Source organism: Miniopterus schreibersii, assembly GCF_964146895.1.
Source record: "Miniopterus schreibersii genome assembly, chromosome: X".
Taxonomy (NCBI): domain Eukaryota; kingdom Metazoa; phylum Chordata; class Mammalia; order Chiroptera; family Miniopteridae; genus Miniopterus; species Miniopterus schreibersii.
This window is the reverse complement of record NC_138104.1, coordinates 24,304,241-24,318,959: the sequence shown is the minus strand read 5'-3', so window position 1 is coordinate 24,318,959 and position 14,719 is coordinate 24,304,241. Positions and strand designations below refer to the sequence as shown.

General features: G+C 37.2%; 2 protein-coding genes across 5 annotated transcripts in view; one reads left to right on the top strand and one right to left on the bottom strand.

Annotated features, from left to right (window-relative positions):
• COL4A6 (collagen type IV alpha 6 chain) overlaps positions 1-13,193 on the bottom strand; it is a 294,921-nt gene extending 281,728 nt beyond the window's left edge. For 2 of the 3 annotated variants that reach the window (XM_081125610.1, XM_081125612.1), the window contains exons 1-2: positions 13,112-13,193; positions 10,224-10,275 (exon numbers count right to left, since the gene is read on the bottom strand). In XM_081125610.1, the coding sequence (XP_080981736.1) occupies positions 10,224-10,275; positions 13,112-13,164 (105 nt within the window). In that variant the 5' untranslated portion in view covers positions 13,165-13,193. Of the gene's footprint in view, positions 1-10,223; positions 10,276-10,489; positions 10,733-13,111 lie in introns of those variants that run through there. The other variant, XM_081125611.1, reaches the window with a different exon arrangement.
• Positions 12,148-14,719, top strand: part of COL4A5 (collagen type IV alpha 5 chain) — a 214,427-nt gene continuing 211,855 nt past the window's right edge. Inside the window, exon 1 of one of the 2 annotated variants that reach the window (XM_081125613.1) lies at positions 12,148-12,595. In XM_081125613.1, coding sequence (XP_080981739.1) covers positions 12,515-12,595 — 81 coding nt within the window. In that variant the 5' untranslated portion in view covers positions 12,148-12,514. The remainder of the gene's footprint in view (positions 12,596-14,719) is intronic. The other variant, XM_081125614.1, reaches the window with a different exon arrangement.

Below are 14,719 nucleotides of genomic sequence, written 5' to 3'. Positions count from 1 at the left end.
TGTAATTTTGAGGTTGTTTCAAAATGGGAAAAGACAGTAAAAGACAGTTAACACTAAAAAGAAAACAAACTTACAAATAACAAACCTTAAATAAATACATACTTTCAGTGGTATACAGGAAGGAATAACCAAATTTACAGAGAAATATACACAAAGAACTGCACAGAAAGAGACTTCAAGATAGAAAAAGGGACTGCTGTTAATTTGACCCTAAAGTACACAACGAGTAGGGAACTCTCTTTTCCCTGCTGGCTGAAATTCTGACTGAGAGAGTAAAAACTGGCTATCACAGACATTAGGGAGAGTGGGAGCCTCCATCTCTTCTCATGGCTTCAAGACTGAAGAGCTCAAAACAGGTGTTGGACATAAAAACAGAGAAAGCTACAGACCTCTTCCAACTTGATCATTATGCCTTCAATTATTCTGGTCGTCCACCAGGGAGAGATTTGGGAGGTAGGGGAGAAATACAATGTTGTTGTTTTTTAATTCTCACCTGAGGATATTTTTTCCATTGCTTTTCAGAGAGAGTGGAATAGAGGGAGGGAGGGAGGGAGGGAGAGAGAGAGAGAGAGAGAGAGAGAGAGAGAGAGAGAGAGAGAGAGAGAGAGAGATGTCAACACATCTATTGGTTGCCTCCATCACATGCCCCAACTGAGGCCAGGGATCGAGCCTGCAACCCAGGTATGTGCCTGAGACCCTTCAGTCCACAGGCCCAATGTTCTAATCACTGTGCGAAACAGGCTAGGGGGAAATATAATGCCTTAACTGAGTGGGAATCTGGATGATGTTACACCTTCTTGATCAAGGGAAGGATAAAAGTGGTGATTTAGGAAGATAGTTTATAGAAGGAAAAAACTAAAGGCAAAGACTGTGATTAGAGTGTCAGTCTTTATAATAAAAATATTAAAAAGTGAATAAACAAATAAAATTATATGTGTATTTGTATTTGGTATGTGTATTTATGCTGGATATATATGATACAAGGAGTTATACGTTTAGGAAACTGTCATAAGAGTGGACAAAAGACTTCTTGATCATGTCAGTATTTCCTGAAAATAGCGATTGCAGGAGGCAACAGATAGATCTCTCTCTTTCTCACCTCTCTCTCTCCTCCTTTCTCTCTTTAAAATCAATTTAAAAAATAAAACAAGCCTCTTTAAGAAATGCAAAAAAAAAAGGTCACTCAAAGCTTTAGAGAACAAGGAAAAATACCACTTAACTTTCACTCCCTCCCCCAGAGAAAATCTGTCTCCCAAAATATTAATCCTGTCTCTTGGCCAGAGGTCCCAGACATTTCTGGGAAAGCCTGGTCTCTGTGAGGTAAATGCTGTAAAGTTTTTATGGGCAGGGAAATTTCCTCTGAGGAGCACCAACTCTCCCTCAGTACAAGGAGACCAGATTGAAAGATAATGGCAAACTTTGCCCTTTAGTTGTTATACAAAGGGAAACTGGGACTTCAAAGATGCCTGGGGAAGTATCTTCAGACATAATATTTAGTTGGTCTCCTGGTCTCCACAGGAGGTCACAAAGGTAGGGCAGCATAGGTAGAAGTGGCTTGGGAAAAGTGGAACAAGTATAACAATTCTCTTTTTTATCCCTTAGGAAGCTTGAAATACAAATTCAACACATAATTAGCAATTTTCTCTAAAGTGGCCCCCAAATGAGCTTACAACCCATTTCTAGTAAAGAAGCTATCACAGTGAGAGCTGGGAGAATAACAACAATAGTAATAATTTTAGAGCTAATAGTATATTTAGTGATTTCTCCTACGGCTATAGTTAGTGTTGGAGTCTGTATTTGAACCTAGGAAAATTTTACTCAAGATTTGAAGCTTTTTATTTTTTTAACCACACTATAATCCATAAAGGGAAAATATCAGGAAATAGACCTCTAGACTTAAACGTGGAACCCTGAAAGAGCTTGAAAAATGACACATACCTTATGTCTTGACTACATTTTATAAACCTGGATGGAACAGATGTGTGCCACAGGAGTGATCCCTACATATATAAAGGGCTTGTCAGTGCTGGACACAGAGTCCATCGCCAGTAATAACCATAATGCCTACCATACCTCATCCAGAGAAATACACCTTAGCACAGGCATTAGGCAAATGCTCTGAGAAGTCAGGGAGCAAATAAGAGTGCGGGGCAGGTCTGGCCCTTTCCCATTCCTTCAGCCTCATAGCACACAGTGCTCTGCCTGCCTCCCTCCTTTCACCTGCTCCAGCCACACTGGTTAGTACTTGCCATGGTCCTTCAAACAACAGGAACAATCACAGCATTTGGCACATAGTGGGCACTAAATAAATATCCACTGAAGGAAAGAGGAAAAACAAAGGGAGAGAGAAAGGATAGAAAAAAGGGGAGACTTCAGGAAAGTATTCACTGAAGTGGGCCTTCAGGAAAGTATAATAGGTGCATCTGCAGAGACAAGAGGAAGGTAAAGAATAAGAAAAGGACAGTGTTTCAAACAGAAGGAAAAACATGGTTTGTTGATCCACCATCAAAGTATAACTGTGATCTAAACATCAGTATAAGGACAATAATAAGAGATGGTGACAGATGGGTAGGCAGATCCAGTTGATAACTGGTATAGGAAGCTTTTACTAATGTTGGAGTGGCACGATCATATTTACGTTTTAGAATAGGCCTTTTGCTTGCAGAAAGACTTGATATCAGAAAAGTGGATGGGAGGCAGGGGATGACTGAAACAAGAACAGTCAGATTTGTTGTGAGAGTCCAGATAAGAGATCACAAAAAGCCTGTTTTAGAGAGACAGCACGTCATAGTGGCTTTTAACACAAATTCTATTCTTTGCTGAATTTGTGATTTTGGATAAATCAGTTAATCTCTCTGGGCTGAGAATATTTTCCCTATGTATTTCACAGGGTAGTCTTGTGCAAGTAATAAAATGATATTGAAGAAGTGCTTTGTAAAAGTAAAGCATGAGGAATCGGATGTCATTATTAAAGTGATTGAATAGGGCAAAAAAAGATGAGGGGGACAATTAAGAAACATGACCATTCTTATAGATATACCATCTACAAAGGAGAGAGTCCTCTCTGACAGCTCCATTTTTCTCATCTTGTCATATATATCAGTTGTTAAAATTGGGAAATGCTTTTTAACAAGGTTGTTATTTTTCCATCAAAGCAGTTGGTATTAAAGTTAGCATTAGTAATTCCTAAGATAGACAGGGAAAACGGTTTGCAGTTGTTGCAGACCATTAGGAGTAAATCTGTTTAATTGTTTGAAATTCATTATTGATTACCTAATATATGCATGGCATTATCCTGGACATTGTTAATACAAGGCTGAAGAGGGCAACATAGCAATATAAGCACAGGAAATTCACAATTACTGTACATAGTAGGTTCTACCAAAGGGGTTTAAAGAACCTTAGAAGTATAAGGGATGGAAGAATGATTATTTCTGGAGAGGTCTGTTTCATAGAGGAAATGACATTTTATCTGGGTAAAGACTGAGTAGGAGGAGTTCAGTAGGTATAGAAGGTGTAAAAGATGGAGCAGGACATCCCAGATACAGGCACAGCATATGCAAAAGCAAAGAGATGTAACTGTAATAGAACATAAAGTGGTTTGGGAATGAAGAAAAGTTCAGTCTGAATAAAGTTTAATGTTCACTATCAGTTTGAGAAGGATGGGTGGCAGGAAAAAACAGACACAAAGATGGAAAAGTAGCTGGGGCTAGATAATAAAGAGCCTTAAATGTTGCAAGCCAAGAAGTGTGTATTTTAATCCTGGAAGAAAGAAGAAACCAAAAAAGGTTTTAAATCAAGATATAATATAATTGGATTTGTTGCTAGTGAAATAACTCAGGTGGCAATCTAGAGATTAGAATGGAGTCAGTAGGTAGAAAAACTAAGTGGTTATTTATGTATGCTGTTGAGGTTTGAAGCCAACATAATATGAATGGAAAACCTAGATTCTACCACTTTTTGGTGAAACTAACAGAATTTAGTGAGAAGAATGAAGATAATAAGAATTGGTGGCTGATTCTATAGTTTTCTGCTTGAAACTGGGTGGATAGTGATGACATGTATCAAAGGTCAAAAAAATGATAGCATCAGGTTGGAGTGTCCTGGAAGGACTAGAAAATAGTTTTCTTCTTGGATACACTGTGGGCCAATACAAAAATAAAAATAGCTAGTGCTGGCTGAGTGTTTATACTAAGCTCTAGTTTTAAGTACTTTCTATATATCAACTTATTGATATAGGGCTTATTGAACAAGGGCTTAGTAGGTAATCGGAAATACAGGTTTGGAGCTTAAGAGAGATGTCTAGTTTCAAAATATAAATTTACCAGTCATCTATGTATAGGAGGCATAGTTAATACTACTGAGGCAAGAAGAAGGCTAAGGATAAAATGCTGAAGAAACACACCATTTTGGGACCAGAGAGTGATGAAAATGATAAGCTTCATGTTGGCAAATATCGGGCCTGACTTGTTCACCACTGTGTCACCAGAGCCTGGCATACTATTTAGGATACAGTGGTTGCTCAATCAATAAATGTTGAATGAGTAAAATAAAAATACCAGAGTAGTATAAGGAGAAACAATAAGGCACAGTGTCTTGGAAGTCAAAGGGGGAAAGGTAATTTCAGAATGATAGTAAAATGCCAAACAGTACAGAAGAGAAGTCAGATAGAATGAGGACTGCAAAGAAACCATTGGACTTTTCATTAGTAACTTAAAAGACAATAGTTTTGGTGGAGCAGAATCAGTCTAAACTGTAAGAGGCTTAAGGTTAAATGGTTGTTGAAGAGTAGACAACGACCAGGAATTTGGTGATATTATGATTGAGGTGGTTAGAGTCACAGAGAAAAATGAAGATATACTTTTAAAAAACATGTTTTTATAATAAGGAGACTTCAGTGTTGTTTGTAGAAATAAAATTATAAAAAGAAATCCTGGGAGAGGGATAAAGATGGTAAGAGAGTAATGAGTGGATAATTGTTTTAAGTAATTTTTCCATCATGTTTCCCTTGGGGATGCTTATCAGGTTTTCTGTTTACATTTAGTTAGACTTTAAAACAAGTTAGAACCCTATGATCTACCTCAATGGGACATTTAGTCAAGTTTAAAAGGACTTAATAATTTTGTTTCATTAATCCTCACTGGAGGATATTTTTTCCATAAATTTTTAGAAAGAGTAGAAGGGAGGAAGGAGAGAAGGAGGGAGGGAGGGAGAGAGAGAGGTGAGGGACACATGGATTGGTTGCCTCCCATACATGTCCTGGACTGGGAATTGAACCTAAGACACTTCAGTGCTCCGGCCCAATGCTCTAACCACTGAGTAACTGTCCAGAGCAGGCCTTCATAATTTAATACAGCATGCTGCTCTCTTATGTTCTTTCTATATGTTTACGTCCTGCCATCTATACAGCCTAGGACAAGTCTATACTACAAGCATAGGTGGTGAAATCATTGAATTATCCATATAACACATACAACCAAAAAACAATATGTATTTGATATTTGAGGTCAATTTATTTGTTTCATTCTTATACTAATGAAATAATTAGGAGAACAGCAAAATGCTCCTGTGATCTGGCTTGACAATGAGTTTATAGAATATGGGGGCATATTTACTGAAGGCTAAATAATATGCTTAAAATCTAAAAGATTGTTGGCATTTATAGTAATTACAAATGCCCTCTTATGGGTGAACAAGCCTTAGAATGTGATACTCTGTTGTAAAAACCAATTGTGAAAACTAAGGGTTCTTTACTAATGCCATATATTGCTTTAGTAATCTAGTTAAGCCTATGGATTCCTTTTCAGAATAATATTTTTGAATGTACTCAATAAAATACATAGAATTTCAATAGAAACCAATTATTTTAAAATCAAATCATCAAAATATATAAGAAAACAAATTTGTGATATGGTAATATACCTGGTTCTTTACTAACACATTAAATAATTATATCTATTTCTTCTACTGTCTTAAAATATGTTTGTATTTGACTTGCCAATAATGTAATTACATTAACATCCATGTATTATCCTTTTACATAAACATTTGATAATTCACTTTATGATGTACTTATACATCCATATCAGTATCCCCATTTATCCCAAGATATATATTATGTGTACATACATACACATATATATGTTATGTATTGTGATTATTCATAGCTAGCTCTTATAGGATATTTGCTAACAGACAAAGCAGAAGATTATTGTAAGAACTCATGAAAAGATAAGCCACAGACTGGGGGAGAATACTTGCAAATCACATAAATGGCAAAAGACTTGTATCCATTAATATACAAAGAACTCTTACAACTCTATAATAAGAAGAGAACCCAATTTTAAAATAGGCAAAAATTTGAATGGACATTTCTCCAAAGAAAATGTGTAAGTGGATAATAAACACTTGAAAAGATGCTTAAGACCACTAGTCATTAGGGAAATGCAAATAAAAGACACATTGAGATACTATTTCATATCCACCAGGATGGCTATGATCAAAACCACACAATGACAACTGTTGACAAAGGACGTGGAGAAACAGGGATTCTTAAAGATTGCTGATGGAAATGTGAAGTAGTACAGTCACTTTAGAAAACTGTCTTGTAGTTTCTTAAAATGTTAAATATAATTTTTTCCAAAAGACCCAGTGATTCCATTCTTAAATATCTACTCAAGAGAAATAAAATATATGACCATACAAAAATGTGTAGATTAATGTTCAAATAATCATTATTCATAATAGCCCCAAATGGAAAGAGCCCAAATGTCCATTAACTGTGAATGCATACATAAAATGTAGCATATCCATAATGAAATACCTACAAAAAGAGAGTAAAATACTGATACGTGCTACAACATGAATGAATTTCAAAAGCATTATGCTAAGTGAAATATGCCAAACACAAAAGATTACATATTATATGATTCTACTTATATGAAATGTTCAGAAAAGACAAGCCTATAGAGATAGAAAAGTAGATTCATTTTTGCCTGGGGTTGTGGGTGGGAACGGGGATTAACTGTAAATGGATATGAAGGATGTTACTAGGGTGATGACAATGTTCTAAAACTGGATATCGTTATAGATGCATAGCTTGTTAAACGTACTATAAATAAATGAGTTGTATACATAAAATGGGTGAATTTATGGTATGTAAATTATATCTTAATGAAGTTGTTTTTAAAAGAAAAAATGAATAGAGACATAGCCCCCAATAAGGCAAATGCTCTTAATCCTAATAGTAGGAAGGGATTTTCTCCATTTCTGGAAAACCTTAACACTCAATTCATACTTTGATGACTGCAATTACCACAGAAAATCACAGTTGAAAGAATCAATGTGGGCAAGTTACGATTTTAAGAAAAAAAGTTGGTATTTCAATTTGGACTTGATTTGAATGTGGCTAACTGCATTTTACCTATGCTCTTTGCAAAAGGGACAATTGATGCATATTTTCACACCTTTGCCTGTTCTCCCCATACATAACTCCCCCAGTATGCTATGACTTTTAAAGATGCTTGGTTGTATTAGTGCCTTTCCTGAAAGCAGATTTGGGGAAAATTGGGAAGAAAACATAAGGACCCTAGCTAATTTGGGACACATTTTTAACTCCTAGACGTGTTGACCTATAGTGAGATACGGGTCTTTCTAGTCTTTTTTCTAACTCAATGTATGCACATGTAGATAATTATTTATCATTAAGTATCCTATTTTTAAAGGAACTCAATGACTACCATTGTCTAAGAAAGTAAACTTCTAGAGAGTTAGAGAGACTGTTTAGATACACTTTTGTATGCTGTGTCTTAGGCACTTAATAACTAAAAATATTTACAGATATTCTGAAATCCTAAACTCTATCACATTCAGATAAATTGTGCAAATATTTCACCTGAATAAAGATCATCACTCCTTTAAAAGAAATTTAATGGAAATGCATTCATTATTCCTGGGTTTTAACATTTAGCTTTCCATCTTTTTAATAAAAAGCATTACTTTATGAACTCAGACAAAGAAAGAACTCAAAAGCACCTAAATGATGCTATCTTAAATGCTCACCAATATTCCATTATTGGCAACTTAACTCTCACAGTGAAGACACTTTCTCATAGTGAAGCACAACACAGTTCTTGTTGATCTATTTATAATAGTCATTTTTTAATATTAGTCAAACGAGGTACAAATAATTCAAATGTCTAACACTATCTGAAAGGTGAAAAATATTACAAACCCAGAAGATAAACTGGAATTTAGAGTAGATGATGAGAAATAGCCAATATAGATGAGAATCCAGTATAAAGAGAACAAAGAAAAATAAAAACTTCCCCTCAGAAAAGTCACCTTCTGAGAACTTACCCTGTGACTCTCCTCTTTATCTTCCATTTCTCAAAAAATTAAAAAAAAACACACACACTTTACAATGTCAAAGATATTATGCAGAAGTAAACAATAAGTAAAGGTAGCAGTGCTGGACTTAAGCTAAGAAAGTACTGTCATTGAATCTCAAGGTTTATTTTAGTCTTACGAGAGAGGACCACACTAACATAGCAGGTGACATTGTAGAACAATGAGTAAAAAAGTTCACCAAAGCAGTGCATGATTTTAGAGACACCCTTCAATGCTTCTAAGAATTGAAGGCATCATCCTCTGCTGACTTTTAAGGATATTAAGTGATAGGATGCAGTGTTTGGGAAGTCTCCAGCTGTATAGATTGATTTGTTAATGCTTTTCCCAAAACTACACTGAATATGATCAGAGTCTGAAAATAAAGGTTTCGTTGGAGGGTATTCTGCCCAAACATGACATTTTACAAGTGGCAAGATTCCTGGACAAATTGTTAACTAATCAAAACCTGGCATTTTCAATAAACGTAGTTTTGGGACTCAAGGTAACATATAACTAAACTTGTATACTGGAAGAATCAGATGGAGAAGTATGCAGAACCCTAGATCAACACTTCTACTTACAATGTGTAGAATTTACTTACATAAGAGCTGACGTTCTGAGTTAAGAGGTCACAAAATGTTAAAATTCAAGATTTCTGGCATCATCCTCTTTTCATAAGAGAAATCATTTCGCATCATTCTGATATTTTCTTAAAGACATATGCCAGGACAATGTAATCCATTTTTTCCATATAGGTATTAGGTAATTTTAACGGGTTGAATTAAGTATGGCTTTATAAATAGGATTTAAAATATTTAAATTAGGGCCAATCAGTTAAAATTGTCAAAACCCACAAAGTAAATATTTGGAATATATATTCATTTGTCATCTATATAGTGTATGACTGGCTGTTATTAAAAGGTGTATTTTTTAAAAAATAGAGCAGTGAAATAGTAGTCAATAGTTGAACAACTTCATATTTGAACTCAATAGTTAATTTTATTTCTGTCAGCATAAATAGCTAGTGAGACTGGAAAACTGCAGCATCTCTGATTATTCGGATCACTCCACACTTGGTAAATTATCCTAGTAACTCCATTAGAGGTCTCGCTACTTTCTGGGATCCATTAAAATTTTCTTGACCAAATATCTACAGAAATTCCTTTGCCTGCAGTCACTCGTTGAATTTATGTAAGATATCTAAACAGCCTATTAAATGTTAACTTTAACATTTTTTTTCTATTCTAACCACTTTAATTTTCTGATGAAACGAAAAACAGTAAAAGGAAACATCAGGCAGATATTGGACATTATTTAGTGGTATCAGTTCAGTTCAGGTAGTTAAAGAATCCAGATGTTGTCAACTTGTACTGTCAAAGGATTCACAAACAAATACTTAAGCTCAGCTCCCACAACATTCACAGCACTTTCAAGGGGCTCTCCTTCCCCTCAAACTTGTGTGCCAAATTCACGTTCTTGTAGACCCGGGAAAATTACATTTTCCGTCTTGGAGATTGATGCAGAGAAAGGAATCAGATAACAGTCATCTCAAGTCGTGCAGTAAAGGCTCAGAAATGTATGTTTTATGTCTTCTACTTTTAATTTCCCAATCTGTTACAAGGTTTTGGGAGAGAAATATGCCTGATTCCCAAAGGCATTAACCTGACACTGTGCTATTCCTCTCTAAGAACCCCATTTACCTCCACTAGAAATGAGAGTGATGTAACCTCCGTTTTGCTGGACAACCCTCTGTAACCCCCCCTAACACAAACATAAGAGGTGGGATGGAGTAGGGGTCAAAGGAAGAGGGAAAGGGGTAGGGAGACGAGACTTACCGCTCCTGCAAGTTTCTTGCTCAGGCAGAACGCAACCAGGAGTAGCCACAACCTGAAACGGGAGGGAGGGTGAGTAACATGGGCTCTCTCAGCTCCGGGGTCTTGCGTTTGTCCATGGACCCCTTACCCCCTCTCCCCCCCCCTTTTTTTTTTCTGCCTGGCCCCACTTTCTCTACAATGACAGAGTTCAAGTATGTATAGTCCCGGTTCGGCAAAATAATTCAAAGTAGGAAAGAGGAGGGGAGGTCCGGGCAGCAACAGCTCACCCAGGGTGCATGCTTTCCGCTTGCTCCAGAGCAGGGTCTCGGGAGACTGCTAAGCGGCTCCGCGGCCCGAGCTCATCGGGGCTCCGCTGATGCTTGGAGGCTGCTTCCTTATTCAGGAGGGCAGGGTAGGGGGGCAAAGTGGCTCACTTTGGAAGAAACTAAATTCAGCTCCTAGATCAGAAATGCCCCAAAGGGAAACACCCTCAGCGGTGCCCGCTACAACTTGTCGCACTCAAAAGATAGTTCCCTGCACCAGCCGAGGAAGGAAAGCAGGGGAAGGGGGCAGGGCTGTGTGCTGTCAATCATCCACCCTACCTTAGGCAGCCAGTAGTCTTTCTCACTTTCAGGCACTTCTACACACAGCGTTCCCACGCATCTCCACAGCTTCATGCACAACCCATAGAGAACTATACTTTAAGATGTAAGCAATTATGCATCACACACTTCCATGAAGCACTATTAACTGTTACAACATAACATATTTATAGATTAAGGCACAGAACTCTTATATAGACAAGTGGGCCCCAAGGTGCGCTTTCAGACTTGCCCAAATGCATACAACACTCACTGTAATAGATTGTATACTAAGCTCTTGGGAGGTAGTGGTGGTGGCGATGGTGCTGCTGTTGATGGTTCCTGAAGTTATAAATCTATCCTAAACTGAGTAGAACCTAAGGGTGAGTGGGGCCCCATGAAATAGCTCCAAAGCCTTGAAAGGCTCTAAAGTGGTAAATTCTAGTGTCTGAGATACCAAAAATGTTCTGAAGAATTCTTCAGTAAATCCCTATAAGACCCTCCAAGGAATTCACATAAATTATTTTCTGGACCTGTTGGTACTTAAAAAAAATCTACATATCAAAATTATAAAAGTAATATTCAGGTCTTTTTAGGAGATATCTATACAACCGCCATCAACTCAATATATATATTTCTAGTTAGGTGTTTGTGTTACTTTTAAGGAAAATTGCATGATAGCTATTTAATTCTCTGTACTAAATCCCTCTGAAACACAATGAGAGTGAATAACTTTAAAGTTAGTTCAAAATAAGAGGTAAATATTAATTATGACATTCAATGTAGCTAAATAAAATGATATGACAGTATTACAATAACATTCAACCATATAATAATTACTAATATCTACTGAATGCTCCCAAATCTCATATGCATATAACCCTCAATAAAGTCTTCACACAGATATACGTATGTTTATTTTCTTAATTCTTTGGTTATAAGCATATATTTACTTATACAAATATATTTATATATTTCTAATATTTTCACATATTCTGTTGTATGTGCAAACTCTTTCCTGCGAGCAGGTGGAAGAGAAAGAACACCAGCAGCCCAAGAAGCAGCGACCAAAATTCTTTCTAATCATTAACAATAAAAAAGTTCGTCCTACTTCCTTCCGCTAAAAAAAGTAGTCCCAGCTCAGGTCTATTTCTAATTGGCTTGTGTGCTTACACCAATGAGAGTGGAACTGGGAAGGGAAGAGTAGCATCAACGGAAAGTGCAAGTGAACGAATAGAAAAGCTTCCCGGTTGCACTCACAGTGGTCAGTCATCTGGTCTGGGAGTTTCCCTCCCCCAGATAACTGAGCGTCACTCCCTCGCAGGTTGCTGGTGCAGTCTAAAACTGTGGCGGAGTGATCCTCAAATTCCCCAGTGCTGATGGGGAGGGGGCGTGCGAGGGAAGAGAGGGAAGAAAGTAGATCTGTGGGATTTGCGTGAGGAAAAAGTTTACAAGTCTGGACGGAAGGGAAAAGTGCTCCCGAGAGACCGGCTTTGGGGAGGGGAGGGGGAGGGAGGAAAGAATAGCTTCTTTTGCTTCTTCTTCTTTTTCCCCCTCCACTCTAAAAAAGCTTCCTTCTCCTCACCCAAGCCGACCTGCACAATTGGGGCACCTCGCTTTCCCTGTCCGGCTCTAGCTGTCGTGTAATAAACCCTCAAGATTATGTCAATTGGTCAGAGCCAGCCAGGGATTTCGTGTGGGTGCTGAAGGAGCTGCGGGAGCCGGAGAAGAATGAAACTGCGTGGAGTCAGCCTGGCAGCCGGCTTGTTCTTACTGGCCCTGTGTCTTTGGGGGCAGCCTGCAGAGGCTGCGGTAAGTCCTTCCTTCTACCCTCCCACCCCCACCCCATCACCTTACTCTCAAGCTGAAATCACTTTTTGTTCCCTTCCTTTCTTTTACCTTTGGCCTTGGCTAGGGAATTCAAATTTGCCTTCACTTGTTTAGGGAGAAACATTTAAATTTAACCCTGGTAACTCAAGCCTTCTGAAATTCAAGGGAGAGGTTTAAGTGTTTAAAAATAGGGCTGCTTGCTTTCCTGCAACTAGCTACTCCGGGGAACAGAGCAGAGCCTGGGGCGGGGAACTCAGGCTAATAGATCACTAGGCTCTGGTAGGTTTTAAAACTTTTCCTCCCCACGGTTAGCCCTTGGGTGTTTCCCTGCCTGCCTGCCGGCTAACCGTTTCACTAGCTGTACCCAACCCACGCACTCTTTAAACTTTGTCTATAGTTTGATATTTTGGCTTTTCTAATTTCGAGCTTCCATCAAAGTGTTAAGGGCTCCCATGAAGTTTTTCCCTTTTCCCCTTTCCTTAAGCAATTTGAACCTACCTTAACCTTTGGTCAGTAAAACCTCCGTAGAGACTGCATTCCCCCTTTGCCATCCTTTTTGCAAATGCTCAGGTAACATACCAGGAAGAAAGAAGTAAAGACTATCGCCTCAGGCTTCGGGTCTTTTGAGGCTTTTGCTTTTTTTTTTTTTTAAGTTCTGGGGTTCTGTTTACCCTTTTTTTTTTTTTTTTTTTTTTTTAACTTTCTAAGGCACCTGAAAAAACTGAGAAGTTGCCCATCACCTATTTAAAGGAAAAGTTTTGTTTTTTCAACTTTTAAATCAGAATGAGTGTTCTGATTTAAAAGAGTGGAGGAGGATACACGTGTGAAATGACAGAGCAAAAACTTCCACTCCGTTTTAGGAATGTAGAATTAAAACCTTAATAAATCTCCTAGAAGTGTATCTGGCTAGTCCCACCCACTGTCCTGGGTATGAGAGGCAGATGTAAAGGAATGATGGCTTTGCCAGAGAATAGTTCTCCAGCCTAAAGCCCATCATCCTTAGTTTCACTTAACCTCTAAAGAATTCAGAAAGTAAAATATCTCTGTAAGAATATTCAAGAAACTAATAAGACTGATTGCCTTGGATGGGGGTAGGGGGTGGTGGATGGTTTAGGAAAAAAAGGTTGAAGAAAAGAAGAAAGTATGTGTCAAATTATTTCAAGTTATGTATAAGTGATCATAACAGGTGGTTTTAAAAACACTTCAGTATGAGATCATGGCTTAGGCCTTCACATAGTTGAGTGACTATCAATTCTTTATACGTTATAGTTTATCTGGGTCCACTTTTAAGTTAGCTGTCTAGCTTCTCTATAGACTCAGCATGCCACACATTACATTACCCTCCTTCTATCTTCCAGAAAGTGTGTTCTTAAGGTACGAAAACTAACTTTCATATTACTTATAAACACACCATAATTATGATAGCACATCTGTTTAAAAGCCATGTGTAGCAAATATTTTAAATTATATTTGCCATAATTTATCCTCCATTGAAATAGATGACTTAAAGTTGCTTTTTGGATTTAGAACATCTTAATGGGGTAAGGTTTAATCACTCAATAGTGCTACAGACTCTTGGATAAAAGTACAATTGTGTTGTTGAAAATAGTTGCTTCTAAAAATATCTTCTAGGTGCTTACTGCTTACGGCATTTGGCCCAGGAGCAAAGATTTTGTAGATATCTGATTAAATATTTCAGTTTTTTTCCTTTGACATTGCTATTAATAAATGTGCACCAGATACCAATCATATAGGTATGTACAGAAATACTATACATTAATTTATATTAAATCAAATTGTATTAAAATGTGATTTCTTTTTATGGTTGATAAAGCTTAGTAACAAGCCTATTTTCTTGGAATTTTTAAAGATTAAGTGTTCGTGAAGAAATTACAGAAGACACCATGGAGTTTTTTTTTTTTCTTTTTCCTTTTTCATCCTATATAATTTTTAAAGACCATTTTATATTACATTTCTCTATCATTAAGATATTGTACCTTTAATAAAACCAGGGGTTTGTTTTTTCTGTTTCATGCATCAATATCATAGTTAGATGAATGTTTTAATCATTTCAAAGATATGAATGGTATCTGCTCTCCATACTAG